Source organism: Colius striatus, chromosome 6, assembly GCF_028858725.1.
Source record: "Colius striatus isolate bColStr4 chromosome 6, bColStr4.1.hap1, whole genome shotgun sequence".
In the NCBI taxonomy this organism is placed as follows: Eukaryota; Metazoa; Chordata; class Aves; order Coliiformes; family Coliidae; genus Colius; species Colius striatus.
In genome coordinates, this window is record NC_084764.1 from 32,467,503 (window position 1) to 32,490,166 (window position 22,664).

At 41.7% G+C, this 22,664-nt stretch overlaps 1 protein-coding gene across 1 annotated transcript in view; it reads left to right on the top strand.

Annotated features, from left to right (window-relative positions):
• Positions 1-116: 116 nt before the first annotated feature.
• Positions 117-22,664, top strand: part of TOGARAM1 (TOG array regulator of axonemal microtubules 1) — a 44,953-nt gene continuing 22,405 nt past the window's right edge. Inside the window, exons 1-7 of the mRNA XM_061998832.1 lie at positions 117-1,565; positions 11,663-11,819; positions 13,175-13,309; positions 14,584-14,880; positions 16,803-17,068; positions 19,050-19,282; positions 21,334-21,434. Of these exons, the coding sequence (XP_061854816.1) occupies positions 117-1,565; positions 11,663-11,819; positions 13,175-13,309; positions 14,584-14,880; positions 16,803-17,068; positions 19,050-19,282; positions 21,334-21,434 (2,638 nt within the window). The remainder of the gene's footprint in view (positions 1,566-11,662; positions 11,820-13,174; positions 13,310-14,583; positions 14,881-16,802; positions 17,069-19,049; positions 19,283-21,333; positions 21,435-22,664) is intronic.

The following is a 22,664-nucleotide window of genomic DNA, read 5'->3' on the forward strand; positions in this document are numbered from 1 at the left end:
GCAACGGCGGCGTTGTGCCATTGGCAACGGGGCGGGGGCGGCTCCGGCTGTGGCTGAGGCTCCGTCCCGCGCCGCCCATGGCCGCGGCTCTGATGCCGCCGCCGCCTGGCCCCGCCATGGAGGAGCCGGCGGGCTTCGAGCGTGGGTCGGCGGGACGCGGCGGGGGCCGGCTCCCGCCTTGCCTCAGCCCCGACCGCGGCGGTCGGGCGGCGGTCGATGCCGGCGCCGCTGAGCTGCTGTGGGCGCCGCGGCCGGCGCTGCTCGGAGAGGCCCCGCGCGGGCGGCGCCGCGGGCCCCGCCGCCCTCCATCCCCGGCCGCAACCCGCCGTAGCCTAGGTGAGCTCTCCCACGGCCTGGCCTGGCAGCTGAGCGGCCCCGGGCCTGCTGGTCAGCGGGAGGAGGAGCCCGGCGCCGAGCCGTTCCCACCCGCCGGCCGGCAACGGTTGCCGGAGGGCAGGCTGGTCGGCGACGGCACGGCACAATCACCGCCGCCCGCCCGGCCCGGTAGCAGCGGCCTCAAGTTCGGGCTGTTGCCGCCGGAGCTGCACGCTCGCCTGCTGGACCAGGAGGACTACAAGAACCGCACGCAAGCCATGGAGGAGTTGAAGAGGGTAGTTGGAGGCGCTAGCCAGGCTGCGGTGACCTCTACACCGGCACCCAGCCTGCTGGGACTCATCAGTTTCCTCTACACTCTCCTTGATGACTCCAACTTCAAGGTGGTGCTCGGAGCTTTGGAGGTGATACATCTACTGGCCTTACGCCTGGGTGACCAGGTCCAGTCCTTCCTTGGACCTCTGGTCTCCACCACTGCTAAAGTCCTTGGGGACAACAAGCTGGCCATCCGGCAGGAATACAACTGCCTTTTCCTGCGGCTGATGAAGGCAGTGGGTCCTCAGCAGGTGCTGAGCCTGCTGCTGCAGCAGGAGTACCTGCAGCACAAGAACTCCAGAGTCCGTGAGGAGGTGGTCAACATCTGCATCGTGGCCCTCCTCACTTACCCTAGTGAGGAGCTAGACTTGGCCAAGCTGGCGTTCGGGCTGGCTCCAGCACTGGTGGATGGGAAGCGCAGGGTGCGGCACGCTGCCATGGAAGCATTTGCTGTGCTGGCCTCGGCCATGGGCCCAGGCAGAACCACGCTTCTCTTCAAGGCGGTGGATGCCGTGGAGCTTGAGAACAGTGGAGATGGGGTGATGCACGCGGTGCAGGCCAGGCTAGCCAGGAAGAGCTTACCGAAGCTGGTGGACCAGGGGTTTGTAGAGTATGCTGTGCCCTTACCATCATCTGGTCATAACAGAGGACCCTGTTTACCCCCTGGAGCAGACACAGACTGGCTGTTGATGGGCAGCAGAACTCAAAGTGCCCACAGTTACTGTGGGTGCCAGGCAAGGGATGATGCATTGCAGGACTCCAGCATGCATGGTGTGTACGCTGATAAAGGAATGAGTCCAAGAAGAGTCTTGAGTGCGGGTAAAGGAAAAAACAAACTGCCTTGGGAGAGTGAGCATGCTGGAGGTAGGGAAGGTGGTTCAGGAATCAAGATGCCTTTCACAAGGGGTGCAGAGCAGGTAGGTACTTATAGCTCACTGGGCTCATTTATTCTAAGACATGCTCTAAAGGGAGATTGGAAAGTTGTCAAATGCATTTTAAATTATGGGCTTTCACAAGGTGTGGCTAATACTGCTTAATATTTTATATGCAAGGATATCTTATATGTACATCGATCTGCGAAGGCAAATTTAAGAACTCATGTCAGTTTTAACACTAGTAGGAAACAGAAAAATTATCACTTACAAAAAAAATATAATTATTTTTTAAGCTACCTGGACTCCACGAGGGACTTTGCACATCTAACTGTAGTGACTGGTCTGTGACAAGGGCTGGCTAAAACCCAGGAATGAGTACAGGAGTCGAGAACCTATTTCAGAGCCTCTTTCTGTGCTTTTGAGAGTACCTGACTGAATGCAAAGAGTTTCCTAAATAAAAAAGCTGTTTGGAGAAATACTGGAAAATTGCTTCAACTCAGGCTTAGTAGGCAGAGCTCTGGAGCATGGCTGAGCTGGTGCTTTTTCACAGTCTTGTGATAAAACCGGAGTGGGGGGGGGGGGAGACAAATGTTCTTTTTCTTCTGTGTAGTTCGACTAGGAAAAATTCAGGTCAGGCTGAAGTAGCAGTTCTAAGTGACTCGAGTTTTTATTTATCACTTGCTGATCGTGTCAGCATATGCAGAGGGAAGGAACCTTTGAAAAACTGTTCAAGTCCCTCATGTTGGCAGTGGTTCTATTCTGTGACATCTGTTTTGGATACCATCCACCTGACCTGGGAGTCTTTTGGGGGAAGGGGGAAGGTGTTCTGTTGTGTGGTTTTTGTGACTTTGTTTTGTTGGATTTTTTTTAACTGGACAAGTTTAATTTATAATAACTTGATATCCAGTGAGTCAGTTTGGGTGAGTAGATCTTTTTAGAAAATGAAAAGCTGTAGAGAATGGCCTTCCTCACTATGTTTATGTATTTAGAATTTAATTCTTAGTTGCTTAGTAACTTGTTCCTGTGTTGGATGAAGTGGTGAACAGGGCAGCTTTCTGATGGCTCGCTTTTATTGAAGTCTCCTAATAAAAAGAAATGTGAGTTATCACGATTGTAGCGTAAAAACCTTTAATTTCATGTATATGCTTGTGTGCACACTTGCTTGTTTGCTATGTTGATGTATACATTACCTTCGTTCAGACTCTCATAGAGATCTGTGTCTGAGCTGATCAGTCAAGCAACTAAGTTTCCTTGGTGTATCTACAAAGCAAATAGGGTCTCAGCAACTAATTAAGTAGGAAATACTTTTAGAGCAGGAAGATTTTTCTTTTTGAAACCGCTTTTCATTATTAACTTGTACAACTTAAAGAAGTAATAGTTAATTGCCAGCATTCTTCAGGCAAATTGGGCTGAGTTCTGCATGGCTGTTATTTGCTGCTGGCTGGGTTTGTGTTTTTCTGTAGACTGAGAACAAAAAGCAAGCCAATACATGCACCAAAACCTGGCGGTAGCTTGAAATGGTGGAGTGTCCTCTGCCCGAGAGCCCTCTCTCGAGGTCACAGTTAAGTGCTGTGGAAATGGTTCATTCTTTTCTGGTTTTTAACCTTTTTGTACATGTGGTTGTACTTATCCCTATAAACTAGGAGCAGCACCCAAAGTTTCTAATTTCTGAGAGAGAGAAAGCAATTAATTTATGTTTTCTGTTCTGTTGCACATGTAAAGTGCATTTAGAAATGTTGTGAACGCAGAGGTAGCTAAGTATCGCTGACTTGCAGCCATGGATAAGGAGGTTCTTGATTTACTAGGGAACTTCCTCGATACTATACATGATAAAAGTTTTGTAGACTGCAGATATTTTTATATGTGTAGTATGAACTTTGTGGGTGTAAATCTCATAATAATGCCGTGAAAAGCAACCAACCTGGGGTACTCAGTGTGTGTTATATGGGGTTATGGGTTTGTTTATAGTATCACTCTTCCTGCTGGGCAGACTGGAAGCAGACTGCAGGCAACTCTCGCATAGGAGAGCTGGTTACTCCTTGATGTAAAGCTGAACAGGGAGAAACAGAAAGACCTTCAGATTGACTTCCTATATCTGACAGCCACTTGGCTTGTCTCTTCCTCACCCCAACGTTAGTCTGTATGACTGAGTTGTGGAATAACAGGTTTTCTTTTTTTCTCCTTGGAAGACTTTTCCAATTAAATGACATGATGCAAATATGTCAATTTTTTAATTAACATCATCTTTTTGTGATCATCTTATTCTTATATCCTTTGTATTATGCCATGTATTTCACTTAGTTCCTATGAACAATGTACAGATGTAGAACTTACATTTCTGTCATCTGTTTTTGCAGAATTAGAATGGGATTGGTTTCAGCTTTTGTTTGGTAAAAGCGTCTCTGTGAACAGGAACTGCTTGTGGCTTATCAGGGCAGGTTATTTCCCTGAATCTGTTTTCCTTCCATGCTCTGCAGGGACTCAAGCTCTTAAGCTTGCTTTGATTTCACTGCTGCCACGTAGCATACAGTAGGTGGCAAGGAAAATACTTCTACAGGGAGAAAACCCCATTTGTCATGTATTTATTCCTTTTAATAAGGACTAATTTTTCTATCTTATGCCCATTTTGTAAGACATCCTGTGCTTCCTGGAGATTATTTGTTCCTTTCTCTTTCATCTGCTCTCTTACTTGTTCTCCTTGCCTCTCACTTCCATTTTATGTTGTTTCCTTGCATAAAGTCGCTAGAAAGCAGATCAGTAACTTTGAGGTGTTAGAATTTGAAGACTTCATCAGTTGCACTCCACCAAAGCAAACATATTAATACTCCTTGTGTTCTTTTACTTGAAAGACAACTGAATAACCAGAAACCTCCAGTTAACCACAATTCATTTTACACTGAAGTTTAACTCTTCTCCATGTATCTTTTTGCTTACATGTGGGTAAGTAGTGACAAGAATAACATATGATGTCATCTTTGACAGAATTTGAAGGCTGGCACAAATGAGTACAGTACCAAAATTATGCTTGCATCAACAGCTTGCTGTAGTGGTTCACCTGGTATGAACAATATCAAAAGCTGTTCCCATTGTTAAAGAGGGACAGCTGAAGGCTGATACAACTCAGAAGCTAATATTTTGCATTCAGCAGGTTTGAAAAATTTAATTCAGTCCATTTGAAAATGCAAGCTGTTTCTTTGCCAGTGCACAGTTAAGAAGAGGGTACTACTGTCAGGCACAAGGTTTTAATTACCCTTCAACTGGCTTTTGAGAGGCTTTTGTGGATTTTTTCTGAATCCACAGTTGCTGTTGATTAACAGCTGCCCACTTGCCAAGCTCTTTCAAGACACATTAAATGGAATGTGAAGTTGAACCTGTCTGAGGGAGAAGCTTTGGCCTTCTGTACCATTTCATACCAACTTAGTCCACTTAAACTGCTGTAACCATCACTTGTCTCTCTCTCCAAGAGCAGTTGATTAACTGGTGCTGGTGACACTTGTTTGCCACTCAGAAATAGTAATGGCACACAGTTTTTCAAATTTCAGCCATTCCTTTTTACTTCAGTGTCTTTAAGGATAAGGTCTGGCTGTAATGGTGCTCTTGTGAAAGACAAAAGCATGATTTAACATAGCTAACACATCTTTGCCCTCTGAGAGGGAAAGGAACAGCCTTGTTTAAAAAAGAAACTTGTCAGGGCGGCATTTTATTAGAAGGGAAGGCAAATACTGCTTATTGTCATTTAGAAAAAGAGGAGGAATTTCTTTTAGTTTAGATGATTGCTTAAGCAGCCCAAGTGTCAATGGAGACCTAGTCTGTGCAGTCAGTAATATCTCAAGAGCTGCCCATGTGACCAAGGACCTAATTCAGCATGAGATGAATAGTTTTCTAGACTGGAGTCCTATTGGCTGGACCCTCCTTTAATAAAAATTTAAACAACAGTGGTATTGAAATAGTTATCCTATTGCTGTAGATTGACAAGTTTACTACCCCATCCTCACCTCCTGATCATTTGTCTTACCCTACTGTTACATCTGTCTGATTAGATTGTAAAGCTCTCCAAGGCAGGGGACATCTTTTTATCTGGCTTTGTGATTTTGGTATGGTATTTACTGGCTTCTTGATGGTGCATGTTTTGTTACATCCATGCCACAAAACTACTTTTATCCTCTGTGTGTATGTATCTTCAATGCAAGTAGGTGAATTGTACTTTCACTTGAGTCACACTGGGACAAGTAAACTTGAATGGTGTTTCCTATGCTTGAAGACATTCTTTCTTAATTGAAGGAGATTGCCATAAGCTGTACAAGTAAAGCTCTTTTCCTTGGGGCACATAGCAAAGTGTAGGGGGAGAAAGAAAGCTCTCTCTTCTTAACTCTTTCTCATAAAGATGTATTGTATAAAATTTGGGTACTAGATTTGTTCTTGTAAATGTAAAAAATTAATTATTAATTCAGACATTCCTTTGAAATCAATTTGCTTAAAAATTAACTTTTGGAGTCATTCTGTGGCTGAAAGGATGCATGAAATCAGCTTAATGTTTAAAGTTGTTTTTCCACTAGTATTTTTAGGGTCATGTTACACAGTGATTGTCCAAAGCCATGTCTAGACTTTCCTGATCAGATAAGATGTAAAATCAAACATGTGTAAGTTAATGTGTACTAAAAATATAAAGTACATTGCCTTCAAGGGTTTGTGTTTAAACGCAGCTTCTGTCAGTGATGTTAGAGTTATTCATGAAATATTTATCTGTAACCTCTGAAGTCCTTTGAATCTGACTTTGTTTCATACCCATCTGTAAAGTTACAGTTGCCAGCTGTGCCACAGGATTCAGAAGGTGATGTGACTGCACCAACATAACCAAGGTGTCTGTCCTGCACAGTATGTTTCTGTATAGCAGATTCCAGTTGTGACTGTGCAACACGTGTGGCTGCTACCTTGAGCAGTGGAGACATCACCTACTCATAGCATCCACCTGCTCATGATTAGCTTGGCACTGGAAATGCAAGTGCAGAGATTCTCTTAATTTGTTATGTTCAACATTACAAACACCTTAGTGAGAAGCTGAAAAGTCAAGAGATGCTTTAACTGCCACCACCTTAACTTCCAGGGGTTGCTTTTGCTCTCCTCTCAGAAAGGAACCTTCTCCCTCCTCGTAGTGGCAGGAGAAAATGTGACAGGTAAACAGTGCAAGGCCTTTCTGAGGAAACCCATCCCTCCAGCTGTCTCCTCAGAGGCAGAGTGCCAGCAAAGGCAGAGAAGAGGAGCAGTGAGTGCAGCAGCACAGTTTGGCCACCCAAGGAGCCGCCCTGCCCTGGCGCTGCAGCTGGCTTGGACCAAGTCTCACAGGCGAGGAGTTTTACTGGAAAGGGAGCTAGCGCCAGTGATACACAGCTGAGCAGTGTTCTGCCTTGGACTGCACTTACAACACGTGGTACTTGTGGGATATATAGCACACACCCCTTAAAATGTCATTAAATACAGCAGTTATACTAGTCTTTATTTAATCTGCGAGTCTTATTTCTGACAAGTGGCATCCTTTGGTTACAGTGCACAATTTCACACTTCAGTGCTTTATATACTGAAAATGAAAGCTAATGGTTTAATAGCTGTTCATAGCATCTCAGCTTTCCATTTTTCCTTCTGAAAGCCAAACCTGAGTTTATGAAAGAAAGCTTAATTATCTGTGCTTTAACCCTTTCTCATTCTTGGCATCCATCAAAGCTACAGGACAGATTCTGCTGTTGACTCTTCAAAACCCAAATTTGAGTAGCCCAACCTCTTCCTCCTAACATGGGACAGAAGTAGTTGTTATCACCACTCAGCTTGCGGTAGTAGGATGAAGCTTCTCTGGTTTCTAGCTAAATTAATAAAATGGTAACTGGTTTTTGTTGATTGGGTTTTTTTTTTCCTTTTTTTGTTTTAAGTACCTGCAGTTTTGTATTCTGAAGCATATCCTTACAAGAGACTTAAATCAGTGTCATGGGACCATTTTGTTTGCTAGAGACAAGAAATACTTGGCAATCCAAGGTGGTAATAAAGTCTATAACCCCATAAATATTTTCCTTTGCACGTCAGTAAGGTTGCATTTGTCTGGAATCCTCAGCTGGCAGAGCCAGGCTCATAGTGTTCAATATATCTGTAAATGCAATGGATAAAGTCATCTGAAGTCTCTCAAGTGAGCATTCTCTGGAGACACTGATGTTCTGTCTGCTCCCCTTCCTTGGGTTTAGCTTTGGAAAGTGTGAATCTGAACCAGGCCGTCTTATTCTGATAGAAACCATTATGTTGTGTTCTTTAGGGCTTGACGTGATCTGCTGATCTTTTGGATGCTGACATTAAGGAATTGAAATTAGCCTGCTGTGACAAAGCATGTGGCAAACAGTGGTTTCCCAGGTTGTGCTGTTCTTGAGAGGTCACACAAATGAGTTTAAGAACAGTACCCCATTCCCTTTTTAAGTCTCATCATCTAGAATTCCAATTCAAGGAAGCTATCAGAACAAAAACACTCTGCCATTTCTGGTACAAAAGCACTTCTAAAAAAACTAAATGTGACCTCTTCTATAGACCTTAAAGAATAAATAGGTTGTCACAAAGTCAGCTAAGCATCTGGGCGTCCCTCGCTGATCTTTTGGAAGCTAAGGCATCACAAGGTTACTATGAAAATTTAGTATGTTGTATGTAAAGCACAATATGTCTAGTGATTACTGCAGAAGAGTTTCAGTATCAGTTTTTTCCTATGAAACATACAAACTGTGGGTCCCCGTACCTGCTGTTGGAAGCAGTGCCCTTGGCGGGGTTTACTGAAGCTTTAAGCGTACCTGAACTATGTGCAATTGCACATAACTGCACTGTTTAGCAGTACATGTGGAATTCTCCATTTACATACTGATCTGATAACCAGAGAACTCAATAGCTGGGCTTTATGAAGACCTTAATGAGTGTTCAAATGATCTGTGAAATTAGTTTTATGAAACAAATACTGTAGCTATAATGAGGGTTAAAGGGACAGGTTGGCCTATCTGTGTGATGAAGCTATCTGTTCATTGTGAGCTGAGGTGTCAGTCTCTGGGTTGTAAGCTGTGGATTTCTGGAGGCTCAGAGATATCGTTATGTATTTGTGCTATTGTTGATCCTTCCCTGAGGGCATGTTGTTGATGGCTGCTGGGTATTCAAGTTGTTGAAGCTCCTTCTCTGGGGACATTCAAAACCCACCTGGACCAGTTCCTGTGTGACTTACTTTAGGTGGCCTGCTCTGGCAAGGGGGTTGGACTAGATTATCTTTTGAGGTCCCTTCTAACCCTTAAGATTCTGTGACATTTTGGCTCATCCAGTGGCACTGCTCAGCTGGGAAGGGAATGTAAGAATAGGGCATTTGGTAGTGACCGGTCACTCATAAGGGTTGTGCCTTGGTAACCAACTTAATATTTTTTGTGGTGATGCATTCAAATATTTTCTGACATTCGTGTTACTAGTGAAATTTAAACAAACTTGAAACCTTTTGAGAAATCCCTTTGCCAGGATCTGTTGTCTACTTCCATGAAAAATGTGGCAGCTTGAGGTGTGCATTTATTTGCCACCACTCTACATGCCTACATTTAGCAAATTTATAATTGCTATAATTATAATTTGCATACAAGAAAGCAGATGGCTTTTATTCCTGTAGCTGGGCTTAGAACAGCTGAGCAAAGTTGTACAATCCTGTTGGCATTGTGTATTGTGCTCCCTCTGCATGCATTGTTTCATCTATATGGGGTGCAAGTATTTTGTATGAGTAACATTTATTCACTGACTGAAAGATCATATAATCGTTTTGGTTAGAAGAGATCCCCAAAATCATCAAGTCCAACCCGTCCCCTTACACTGCCAAGCCCGTCACTAACTCATGGCCCTCAACACCTCAGCTACAGGGCTTTGCAAAAGCTCCAGGGATGGGGACTCCCCCACTTCCTTGGGCAGCCTGGAACAAGGCTTGAATACTCTCTCAAGGAAAAAGTTCTTCCTCAGCTCCAATCTAAACCTTCCCTGGGACAACTTGAGGCTGTTTCCTCTTGTCCTGTCACTTGTTACTTTGGAGTAGAGACTGACCCCTACCTTGCTACAGTCTCCTGTCAGAGAACTGTAAAGAGTGGTAAGGTCTCCCCTCAGCCTCCTCTTCTCCAGGCTGAACACCCCCAGCTCCCTCAGCTGCTCCCCAGCACACTTGTGCTCCAGCCCCTTCCCCAGCTCCGCTGCCTGGCTCTGGACACGCTGCAGCCCCTCAGTGTCCCTCTGGCAGTGAGGGGCCCAACACTGAACACTGCACTCGAGGTGCAGCCTCACCAGGGCCCAGCACAGGGGGACAATCACTTCCTTGCTCCTGATGGCCACACTATTTGTAATACAAGCCAGGATGCCCTTGGCCTTCTTGGCCACCTGGGCACACTGCTGGCTTATATTAGATATGTAGATTGGCAGTGATGTTTTCCATCTATCTAATTGCAGAAGCAGGAAATGCCAAGTTCTCATCTCCTCTTTCATCCCACCTTGTAAAAATCTGTGTGAACAAACCACTGCACCAATTTGGCTGCCATTATTCTTTCCAATTTGTGAGGTAGAACTGGTGGCCCTCAGGGTACCCATCTGATAAAAAGGCAGTGTGGTGCTCAGTGCTACTGCTGTGACTAAAGCCATTGGTCTTATTTGAATATCCATCAATCCAAACTTCTTTCTTATTCTTTGCAAAGCTTTGTGTTTCTTCCCAAACACAACTTGCATGGTGTGGACCAGGCTGTGAGTTGAGGAGATAGTTGAATTGTGGGCTAATGGAGAATTGCAGTTTCACATTGCAAGAGTTTTTGTAAAGTTCCTAGTTTGAGAATCTATCTGTATGGTGAACTGAGGTCTTCAGTGAATTTAAAAAACTACCTATTTTTGTAAATGCATGTACTCTCTATGTGTTAGACTATAAATTCTCCATTCACACAACAAGTCTATTGAGTAAGAGAGGTTTTTAGGCCTAAAGTGATGCTGTTTTTTCCAATACTGTGTAAATTTATCCATTTCTGTTCAGACTTCTCTTTTGACCACTGTGGAGCCTTGTCTGTGAAAGAGGTCAACGTAGCCTGGAAATGATTTAAATTATTGTTTTTACTAATTAAATTAGAAAGCAAGAAACCTTTATTTAAAACATGATCTTTTCATTGCTAAGGATCTCTGTTACTCAGCTTTTTCCTTTGCCTACAAGCAGTTCTTGTTATAAAGCACTGGTATTACCAGGTACAGCTTTTAGACTAAATCTGCAGCATGCTTTTGTTACACCTCAAGCAGCAGCCGTCTGTTTCAATGACTACATCATGACTAATGTACTTAATTCAAAATGTTAATGTTTAGATTTTTAAACTGATTACTAGTGCAATTTTCTACCAGTTTGTTTTCTTGTTGGTTTTTTCCCCTTCAGTGTGAATAGTGTCAACCTGTATTAGAGTGGGACTTGAAAACCAACTAAAATCCTCTTCATTCTTAAAGTACTTAAAGTATTGGGAAAAGAAAGCTTTCATCAAAAAGTTTTACATTTCAAAATCAACTGCCTTTTAATAACAAAGGAAGTCTTGGCAGTGTATATTGGTGCGCCAGCATGCTCAGTGCTAAACTTAACAGTTTTTAAATATTCTCAGAGTGGTTTTGTGCGAAGGATCTGGATTTTTGAACTACTGACCTGGCCACGCTGCAACAAACTGAAAGCTTGGATTCTTGACAGCAAAAGGCTTCTTATCTTTACACAACAAATCTTTCAGTAAGGGATCAGATGAGGCTGTTCAATGTTGGAAAATAGAATTAGGGTTTTTCTTATATATAGGTAGTGCAGTGAGTTGTGGCAACCAACACACTGGGGCTGGAGCCACTGCATTGAGATGAGATGGGCTGCTGCCAAGGCACTTGAACGTTGTCTAAGTGGTAGGGAAAAAAAGCCTTTGTTTTCTGTCTACCATGTCTTCTTAATATATCAGCAGTGGTCATGTAGCTTTATTGTGAAGAGAGACAGATCTGGCTTGTGGTGGGGTCTCTAGGTGACAAAGTTCTCTAGTTCTCCTGTTTGTACAGAAAAGGGTTCTATATTCATTTCACATACTTGAATGTTTCTTTATTTTCCTTTTTTCTTACAGTTCTCAACATCCAGCGATTTTCTTCATTCTCCAAAGTTAAGGCCCTCTCAAGGAGTACCAGTCAGTGATGAGTTATTTTTTAGTAGAAAAAGAGCTTCAAGGAATTTATTTCAGAATAGTATAGATTTTAACTCTGAGCATTCTTCTGTTTGTGCTGGTAAGTATTAACACAGAAAAATGTTTGATCTGCTGTTAACAAAACAGATTTAGAAGAAACTGAGCATAAATTGTTGCTTCATAAGTATAATGTGTCATTTGCTCATCATTTATTTTGTAACTTATTTTAATTTTCTGTGAAGAATTCAATACTGGGCCCAGGGCTGTGCTTCCAGTTGCACTGCTGGAGAAACATACACCATCTCAGAGCCTGGATCACTATTTTCCAGCCCTGCTGTACACATGTAGGTTTTCACTAGTTTAGATAGACTCAGGAGGGTTTATAGGTCAGTCTTTTTTACAGACAGCAAAAAAGAAACAGTGTGGCTATGTGAACAGAGGGATTGAACAAAAAGACTCAGGATATCCCTGAGTTACACTGAGGCTCCTGAAGAATTAGGAAAAAGAAGTGTAATGCAGACCAGCAACAGAGAACACAGTTCTTTCACATTGTAAAATATTAATTCCAGATAAAATAGAGAATTAAGACATGGAATTTGACTGACTTTTAAGCAGGAATATGTGATTGTCTAGAATAGCAGTTGTTATCATAAAAGGTATACTGTTAAGAGCTGATAGTGGTGGCAGGGTGTGAAATACCATAAACTGGACAACATGTTGGCAAGGTCATAGTTATGAATAGTAGACTGTTTAGGAGATCAACTCCATGTATATCTATTCTAGATTTACGTATTTTCTCTTTCTTCTCTGTAAAAGCAGGTAGAGTAAAAAGTTGTCTAAAGAGTGAGCTCTAAAGGTTGTTTTTAAAAATGAAAAATGTCATGGTTTTGTAAACCAGGTCTGTAGAAGACTGCACATATAGTGCTCCACTTAATTTACACTGGCAATGTAGGCTCTGTGATTTGTATTTTAAAAGGCATGTGAAAAGCCCGGGCAAGACCAGGCCTGATTTATTCTCTCCACTTGGCAATAAGTTGTTTTCTTGGCTTTGTCTGAGGAGCACTGATATGTGTGGCATGCAAAGTTTACTCACTGCTACACTACGGGTGACATCGCTCTAAAGAAACTTAGTGCATTTGGGAGTTTTAAGGTGTTTCCTTCTCTTTGTTATCATATATTCAAAGAGGGGATTGTGCTGGGCTTTTCTTTTGACCCCCTGCGATTTGCAATTGGAAAAGTGCTCTGGCAGAACAGCCAGCCATTTCTCCAGTTTGTACCTGTGAACAATGTTAAGAGGTTGCTTAGAAACTCTTGAATTAAATACTTTCAAAGTAGTTGTATTTTACACTGAAGGTGAGACAGTCTTAATTCACTATTAAATATTATTGGGGGTTTTTTTGTTGAATGCTATATGTTAAGTATTTGTCTGGTTATTTGTGTTTGTATTTTTAAAAGGTGCTATGGGCTCTCATCAGCCGCAGATTTCAGGGAAGTGTGAACCACTTGGATCCACACAGACACACGGAAAGAGTGGTAGTGTGGACTCTGATTTACAATTTGTAGGATTAAACAGCTGTCAGCAAGCCAAAGGTATATGGATTCTAACTGTATTGTAAGTCACTGCATGTTACTTTGGAAATGTCTCTATTTCTATGCTGTCTTAAGGAATAAAATCTATTCCTTAAATACTTTTCAGTACCTGTTCAGATCTGTTTGTGCCTCCCTCCCTCCTGTGTAGTGTTTTTCATTTGTGGTTATTAATGTGTAACTCATACCTTTGATATCTGACTATCAGTGTGCTGTATAAAAAGTGATGCTGTAACAGAATCGGACTTTTTGAGTTTTTTAAATTGATTTTTGGTGTTGTATTAATGGCCTCAGTCAGCTTAGTCTGGTCTGCCTAACAGCAAGGGCCAGGTCTGAGCCTCGTTCCCCTGAGACCTGGTGATGTACCTCTTGTGGTCCCGTCCCAAGTGTGGAGGGCAGCTGACGTGTCCCAGCAGGAGCACGGGCAGGAGGAGGCACAGGCTGCTCCTTGCTGCTGCGCCTGACTTGGTTGTCTTGGTTTTGAAGCCCCAGGGTACCTGGGGAGCACAGAGATGCTGTAGCCTTGGAAAGTGGCAGGAACAGAAAAGAGAGACCTTGAAGCCATCTGATTTGTAAAGAGATTTTTTTAATCTATAACTACAGACTTAACTAAAGTTAAAAGCTTGAGTGCATGTGAGGAACATGCACATGCTTTTCTTGGGAAACAGAGCCTACTAGTTCCAAATCTACACTTATCTTTCCTTTGTTCACCTACTGGTTTCAGGACAAAGACATTTTTTAGATTTGTTTTGTTTTAAGAAAGTAGAATTTCTAATGTTTGTGTTTTATTTGTGCTCCTGTATCACTGAGTTTTGAGAATGACATTTGGAATTTTGTGTTTTGCAGACTTGGAATATGGAGCAGCAAACAACAGGGCAGTGTTCTGTCTATTTCCATCATTCATTTTTGTAAAACATAGTTTGTCAAGGGCAGGTTGGATGGGGCTTTGAGCAACCCAAAAGGTGTCCCTGCCCATGGCAGGGGGATTTGAACTGGATGGTCTTTAAAGTCCCTTCCTACTCGAACCATTCTGTGGTTCTATGAAAACATGACTGCAAAATAGCCTAGGCTTAAACTCATTTGATCAAATGCAGAAAAGAAGGTATTGACGGTTTGAAGGACAATGCAATATGCAAATGAAGTTAGCAAATGTGTCTGCCGAGGTAAATGCTGACCTTCAGTTTTTGACTGTCTAGATGATGTATTATTTCATTGGAAATTATTATTATTCAGAAAGGCTAATTACCACAAACATGGGTTTTTTTGTCTTTGCTCAGCTTTTACCAGCCTAAACTTTCCCAGCAAGACCCAGAGAAGTTTTTGCAATCAAGCAGAGTATACAGTGCCCTTCCAAGGTTCTAATGCAAGCCAGGGTAACTTCATTCTGCCATCTTACCCTCTGTCGTCACCCAGGAACAGCCCTAAGCACGTCTCCTCTCCAGCTGGCTCTCCAAAGAAGTCACAGAATAATGCTATGAACTTCTCAAACTCTTGGCCTCTTAAAAGCTTTGAAGGACTCCCTAAGCCTAGTTCGCAGAAGCAGCTTCTCAGTCAAAAGTCAGGAGATAATACAGGTAGGAATGTCATCAATATAATGAAAATGGATTTTAGATTTTCATTTTGAGTGGGTTCTACCAGTGATAAGAAATCCTACAGTGGCAAGCAACTAGAGAATTACATGAGAAATGTGAGGGGCTTATAGCTACACTAATCACATCACTGGAGGCTTCTTTTTAAAGTGAAGCCTTTTTATTTTATCATAAAGCAAAGACAAGCTTGGCTTATCAGTAATGGATCAGGAAAAAGTTTTTGTTCAAAACAGAAGAAACCCCAAAATCTAGCACTTTTTAGTGGAAGCCAATACAGAAATACTTGTTACTTTTAATATTCTAATTAATACATGTGCCAGAAAAAATATTACTCATTGCATTTTGCGGTTTTGCTTCTGTATTTGCCTTTGGAAATGTACTTATTGAATTCATCACACTCAGAATAGCTCTTTAAAACCTAGATACAAACAACTATGTCTCTAATGAGTAGAATTACTGGTGGTCTCATCCCAGTTTACATTGACAGCTCTTTCTGGTCTTTCCTGTCTTGGAAGACTTCATGTACACATTGATTAACTTGAAATAGTTGTAAATTTTATTAATTACAGTAGCTTAAACAGCAGAGCTGATTTCTTTCAGATACTTAGTAAAGGCAATCTTTTTTGTAGGTTAAAAATAGCTTTACTCTTTACCTTAAATTGATTCCTAATCACTGATAAGTCATAACTTCTGTAAGCAAAGTAACAGTTTCCATGTAAAATTTTGCACTGATGTAAAGAAATCTGGTTTAAATTTCATCTTCATTGAAACTCATGTTTTTGTGCACATGTAGAAAAACTGTAAATTAATGCTTTGGAAGTCACCTGTCCCTGGAATGCATGTGACTATATCTTCTAGATGTGGGTTACCGCTTGCTGGTTTTCTGCATATTGTCCATAAGCATTTCGTTGTTTTTCTCTTTCTTTGGAGCAACTTTACTAATCCTTTTTTGTTAATTAAGCATATTAGTTACTGTTTAAAGACACTTCATATATGCTGGTATGCACATGCATGAAACACTAATTCATATATTTTTAAAAAAACGAGACACTGAAAGTTGGGGGGGGTGTAATTCATCTGAAATGCAAGGAAATGGGGGGGATAGAGTCAGGAGGTAGCAGGAAATACCATGCAAAGAGGCAAGTCTGGTAATATACCTAATGATTTTGTAAAATTAAATACTGATAAATGTGTGCAAGTAAATATTCAGGAGTGAAGGTTTGATGCATTTGGAAAATTGATGTTGGAGAAGGAATGCTGAAAGTTTTACAAATGATATAAGAATAAAGTATGATAGGGAATCGCTATCTATTATTGAAGAGATGTGAGAAGCTTGCTTTCATCTGTGCTTGTGTATATATGCTTGTGTATATTTATGCACATGAATCCATGCATACGTGGCTACCTGAAGGATCTGTGGAGGGAGGTTGGTGACATCAGGTTTTAAATAGAGGAAGTACTTTTTAAATGCTCATTGTGGAGCCAACTGCTGCAGCCTGCTGAAGACACCGGAAGCAAGACTTCATTGATAAAGGAAGTGGAGGTGTGTACCTGGATGGTGGGTCAGCTCAGGCCAAACCTCTGTCTGAGGAACTTCCTAAATGCTGTTTGAATGCTCTCCAGTGTTGATTTCTTCTCTTGTTAGGGGACAGTGTTTCATCTGTCTGATTACACCTGGCTTTATATTATTACTGGATTTGTTCGGCTTTGTTCATTTTGAGCCAAACAAAATGTCCTTGAGGTGCATTTATAATAGTAAATAAGACTGCATGCATAAGGATGTATTTTACCACTCACCTCAATGTAAAAGGAATTTTCTGGTGTGACACAGAAATCAGACGTGAAGTTTATTCTGGTGAATGTTGTGTACCTCACAAAGGACTGACATCTGCTGCTGTCTTCCTCAGGGGAGAAATTGCAGGAGAAACGTTCTCCTGTGCAGCTGAAGCCCACCATGGTGAGACACCCAGCCTCCTGCAGGGACCTGAACGGAACCAGACCTGTGCCCCCTATCCCCCGTTTCGCCAGCCCGCTGCCTGATAAGATTGAATTGAATGTGACAAAGTGGACAAACAAAGAGTGTGAGGACATGTGGCTGAATGACGTGGAGAGGAAGCTTGCAGCAGACCTTTCAGACCTAAATGTTGATGATGAGGAAGTGGATCAAGAAGAGGTTGGTTTAAATATGACATAACACACTTATAATAGTTGATAGATTGTAAGCTTTGTTTTTTCCTAAAAAAGAGCCAGAAAATATTTCTGACTTAAATTTTGTGACACTGTCATTGGTACAGCAATTTTCAGAGAGGTACCCTTGAGTGTCTGAGAGAAGCTAAGGAAAGCAATAAAACGTGATGTGGAAGCACACTTCCTATGTTTGTTCCGGACATCCTAATTTCCTTTTTTTCCTTAGACCTTAATTCAGAATGTTTTCAGTTATCATAGTACCAAGGCAGAACTGTGGACCTTCTGTTCTCATTATCTTGACTTCATTTTAAATCTCATATCAGATTTAAGTAATAATCCTTTCTTTAGTTACAACAAGGAGCCAAAAATAACAAAAAACTTCCTGGCTGAAGGTTCATTTGACTCACCCCCCAGCTTTGCTGAAGTAGGCTGTCCCTGATACCTGTGCAGCATAGCCCAGCTCCCTCAGAATTCAGGCAGTTTTTCATGGAGTAAAAGGAGAAGAACTGACTTGAAGCTGGATGAGTGTGCTGTCATCTGCAGCTGTTTGATGTGACACAGGCACATTTGACATTAGACCTGACAGTCTATGTCAGTGTCCCTCCTGTACATGAAAATCTTCTAGCAATAATTTGGGTCAGTTATGTGCATTCAGTGGCAGTGTTTTGAGTGTGCCACTCAACCTATGAGAAAATATTTGAAATATTGAATATCTATAAAAATATATATATCCTGTGACCCCTGAGGCTTGTCAAACAAACTTATTCTATCATCTGCCTTTACTTTTCAGCCAGTGTAACTGTGGGTCCCACATGGTTGTTTCTCAGTTGCATGGATCATCCCGTGAGTCGCCTTGGTGTGTGGGAGCCCATGTGTGTGCTGAGCCCTCTCACTGGGCTCAGCAGCTACCCAAGGAGCCTCTTGCTCTGTAGCTCAAGTCTCTCTGATATTTGAGAAATACCAAATAGCTGCACCACTTTAGGACATGAAAAATACTGCAGAGGCCTGTTATTTCCAGGGGTAGTGGGGAGGTGGAACTGTGTCCGTGTACCCCGTCAGTACAAAAGGGAACCGTTGCAGCATTCATTACATGGCAAGTGTAGGCAGCTCGTGACAAGTGTAGGCAGCACGTGAGAATGGATTATGTATGATCTTCTCCACATGATCCCATGCAATGCATCCTTATTTCTGGCACAATTCACAGAAATTATTTGAATCTCAAATCCTGTCTTTAGTCCCTCTGGTTCTAAGAGCAGTTGCAGTAGGACTTAATGACTCTGCCTTATCTTTGTCTTCCAATCTGTAGTCACTACAGAAAGTAATTTGTGGTAAACAGACAGGGGAAGACTGTTTTTACGTTAAATATATTCATCAAAAAGAAGAGAGAATATACAGTAGCATGAGGCTCTAGTCATTATGGATTTTCCTGCTTATTTGAGGAGCTCTGCTTGCTAGGCACAGTTTTCAGAATTCATTTCTGCATGTTTTGCAGCTTTGTGCAGTTCTGCTGTGCAAAGCCTGAGGTCCTCATTGTGTGTACTAGGAGCCATCAAATGCTTCCTGTAGTCTATTAAAAAAGATAAGAACAGTTTATGTGTTTTTGTGGGAATCTATTCGTGTGTTTTGCAAAATGAAGGTAGGATACAGTGTCCACTGGGAATTTGTATTTACCTGCAGGTAATTATTCCTGTGAAGTAAAGCAATGGAAGGGATTGTTACAGTCCTGTGTCAGTGGCCAGTCACATTGCCCAAGAGAGGTGTCTGAACTCCTGTGAATTGAAGCAGACTCAGAAACAGACTTTCTATTGCTTAAAAGAGCTTTTTCATAGAATCATAGAATGTTAGGGGTTGAAAGGGACCTTTAGAGATCATCTAGTCCAACCTCCCTGCAGAAGCAGGTCCACCTAGGTCACTGTTTTTTACATACAGAGTGAATAAAACCTTTCACTATTTTCAATCCTGTTTAGATGCATAATTCCCTTAGATCCCTACGAAACAGTGCAGCTAAGAAAAGAGCAAAGCTAAGCAGCATCATTGCAGATCTTGAAAATCCTGATTCTGCTCTTAAAGTTGACCTGTTGGTGGAGTCCTCCTCACACACATCCTCCCCAAGCACTGGCTCCTGCAGCCACAGCAGAGTTTGCAGCCCAGAGGCCTCAACATCTCCCATGGCCACAGCCTCCCCTCCGAGGAGCAACATGTGAGTGGAACTCTTCTGTTAACTGCTTCAAAATTCTCTTCTCTCTGCTGCTGTTAGTTAAATATTAAAAGGGGTGAAATCTGCAATATATTTTTTATATTGGAGTGCATTGCTTAATAGCTTGGGTTTTGGATGCAAATTACCTTCCTATCTAAAAATACATTACTCCATACAATAGCTACTTAATTAGATTATTCTAGTTTGTGCTGGTTTTTAATTTGAGTGAGTTCCCTGGAGCAACCAGAGTGACACAGTGCAGTGAGGTACTGCCAGAGGTAGTAAATATTTTATTAAGACTTTAGCCTGCCATTCAAGGTATGTGAACCATAGCCTGAACAAATGAGTAAGAAGGAGAATCAGTTACAAGAAAGGAGAAGGATTGCTTATTATAGCCTGGAAACTGAAGGAGGAATGAGTTAGGGTTTTGCAGTAAGAGGAATACAACGTAGATGTTTCTTCTTATTGCAGATCATGAACTGTTCCCATTTAAGTACTGACAGACTATAATTAATTTAAAATGCTTTCACGGAGCTCTTCTAAAAAGAAATTGTGTGATGACACATGCTGTTCTGATTGTAAAGTGCAATGACCCAGTTGTTTATCAGTAGTATAAACTGTTTTGTTTTTTAATGAGAGACATTTTTTTAGGCATTTTGCAATACAGAATCTCCTTTTCTGCTTTTCGAGCTCATGATAAAACTGCTTGTATCTCTGATCCAAAGATAATGTTTGGTTTTGTGTGACTGAATGCCTCTTTATACAAGGGGCACACAGTTTATACAACTGTGTTAACAGAATAGGAAGGGAGGGAATATACAGAAATAAGCCTTTTGAGACAGGGGGAGACTAGAATTCAGAAACAGAGTTATCACAGTTGTGTGGTCTCAGAACTAATGTATATGTACATATCTTCCCTGTATGCATTACTGCTGAATCACAGTCTTTATAAAAAATAATCTTTAAAATAACACATTAAACTGATAGAATACGTTAAAAGTCAAGACTGTGAACTTCTGTGTATAATGTTCTTCCAGTCGAGGTTTTGACTAAGGATGCATTCCATACAACATGCCATTTGCATTACTCAGTGACACACAAGCTTAATGTTTTACAGGACTCGCGGATACAGCAATTCTGAGCTAGCAAGGGGGAGTGGAGACATACAGCAGTAAGACTGAGTTCATAGAGCTGACAAAATATATCCCAGAAGACATTGAAAGACTTGGAACATTCATAAACGTATCAGGGAATTTGCTTCAGATTCTGGTTTGCAAGCATTGGAAATGGGCACTGACTGCTCACAAAATCTGTGTCACTGGGCAACGTCAATATTGGCTTTTTCTCCATGTTTGCATTTAGAATGGCTGGTGTGCCACTTCTCTACTGATAAGCTACCATAAGAAATACTGGTATTAGTGGAGTTTCTGAAGCATGGGTTTTCCTCAGGATCTTTTGATTGTATTTTGGTCCTGGCAGGAGGTGTGTCAGTGGCTATTTCCCTGGGGCTATTGCATAGTTGGAAGGTGTTTAACAGCACAGGCCTCTGGGTTCAATCAGCCTTAATATTCAAATGCATCACTTAAAAAAAAAAAAAGTATCAGGATTTTTGCATAGATAGCACTATTTTCCTGGTGAATGTCTGTCTGTCTGCCAGACACTGAACTGAGAACAGCTCATTTCTGGGAGTGAAAGATCACTCTTTGCCATTCCTTGCCAGACTGGAACCAGCATCACTCGTCACTGGGTCAAATGATTCTTTAGCTTTATGAAAGGATGCTAAATTTAGTCCTGCTGTAAAGTTTACTCTTAATGATTGTCTTAATGGTGTTCTTCATAACAGACCTGATCATCACATAATTTCCCCTTAATTCTTTTGCTTTTTCTGCTCAGGGTAAACATTTGTGGAAGTATACTGGAAATATTTGCCCACCAAGTACATTGTGAGGGAGAAACTGAAATCTGTTGTTTTCTTTGCCTGAAAGTCTTAATTGTCCAAGCTCTGACCAGTGGGTAGAATAGTGCCTATAAAAGTTGGGTTTATATTTTAACAGGTCAGACACTTTTTCTCTACTTGGCAGCAAGTTACAGTCTGCAAGAATATCTTCAGCAAGAAACAGAGACCCAAGTGAGAGAGAACCTGACTCCAGCACAGGTATTTGCTGTACTTTTCAATATATACCTTGCTTCACTGATGTAATGGGATGGTCACTTGATGTGTCTGTTCTTATTTTTTAATGAGCTCATGTACCTTCAGCAGTTTGAAAAAGATAATTTCCATATGCTATTTGGTCAAATTGAGATTATACTGTGGTGCTGGAGGTAAGAAGGAACTCTGCTGTCAGGGTAAAATGTGGTGATGCAAATCACAGAATCACAGAATGGTTGAGGTTCGAAGGGACCTCTAAAGATCATCCAATCCAACCCCTGTGTTCAAGCAGGTCCACCTAGATCAGGGGGTACAGGAATGCATCCAGGTGGGTTTGGAAACCTCCCAAGAAGGAGACTCCACAACCTTCCTGGGCAGCCTGGGCCAAGGCTCCCTCATCCTTACAGTAAAGAAGTTTTTCCTGAGAGTATGTGCACTTCAAAATTCAGTGCAGTATTGTGTGAAAATTCATTGACAGCAGCTGCATAAGAGTAAAAACAGTCAAAATGTCACAAGCAGTTAATTTCCTGGTAGGAAAGGGGAGATAAGAGATGCTGTTCTGTTTTACATTCACAGTGATGCACAGGGGACCTTCAGATTTCTTGCCATGGATAGAAACAGATTGTTTATGATTATTTGTGTTTAATCAATCTTGATTCAAGTGGATGGAGGAGAGGAACTGAGGGACTGTGTCCACAAAGGTTTTTCTGATCTCTCTTCCCAAAGATTGCTCCTTTACATCCTATTGCAGCTTCAGCAGCTACATATACTTTCCAAAAAGTTTACAAAATGTAGTCAAGATTGGAGGGTGTGTTATGGGCCTGAATTTGCAAAGCCACCACATTCAAAAAACAGTGATCTTTTTTAGAAATGGAACCTTGTGCTCCTTGTTTCATCTAAAGCCGCTTTTCTCAGGATAAATTAGCAAGTAGGTTTTTAAAGTAACAGCAGAAGTCAGGAAACCAATATTGCATGTATGTAGTAATGCATGTTGTGGTTAATGATTTTGCATTCATTATATGAAAAGACCTTCTGTGAGAAGTTGACCTTCAGTGTAGAGTAATGAGCAGCACACTTATTTGACTTATTGAGCCAGTTAATCAGCATTGGACCTCCCGTGAAGTGCTGACAGCTTGCTGCCAGTGAGGTGGATAGCACACGTGCAGCTAACTGGTAAAGAAGTGTCTTTTGCACCCACTACTGCCTGGGCTTAGCCCATCACACAAGTCAAATCTC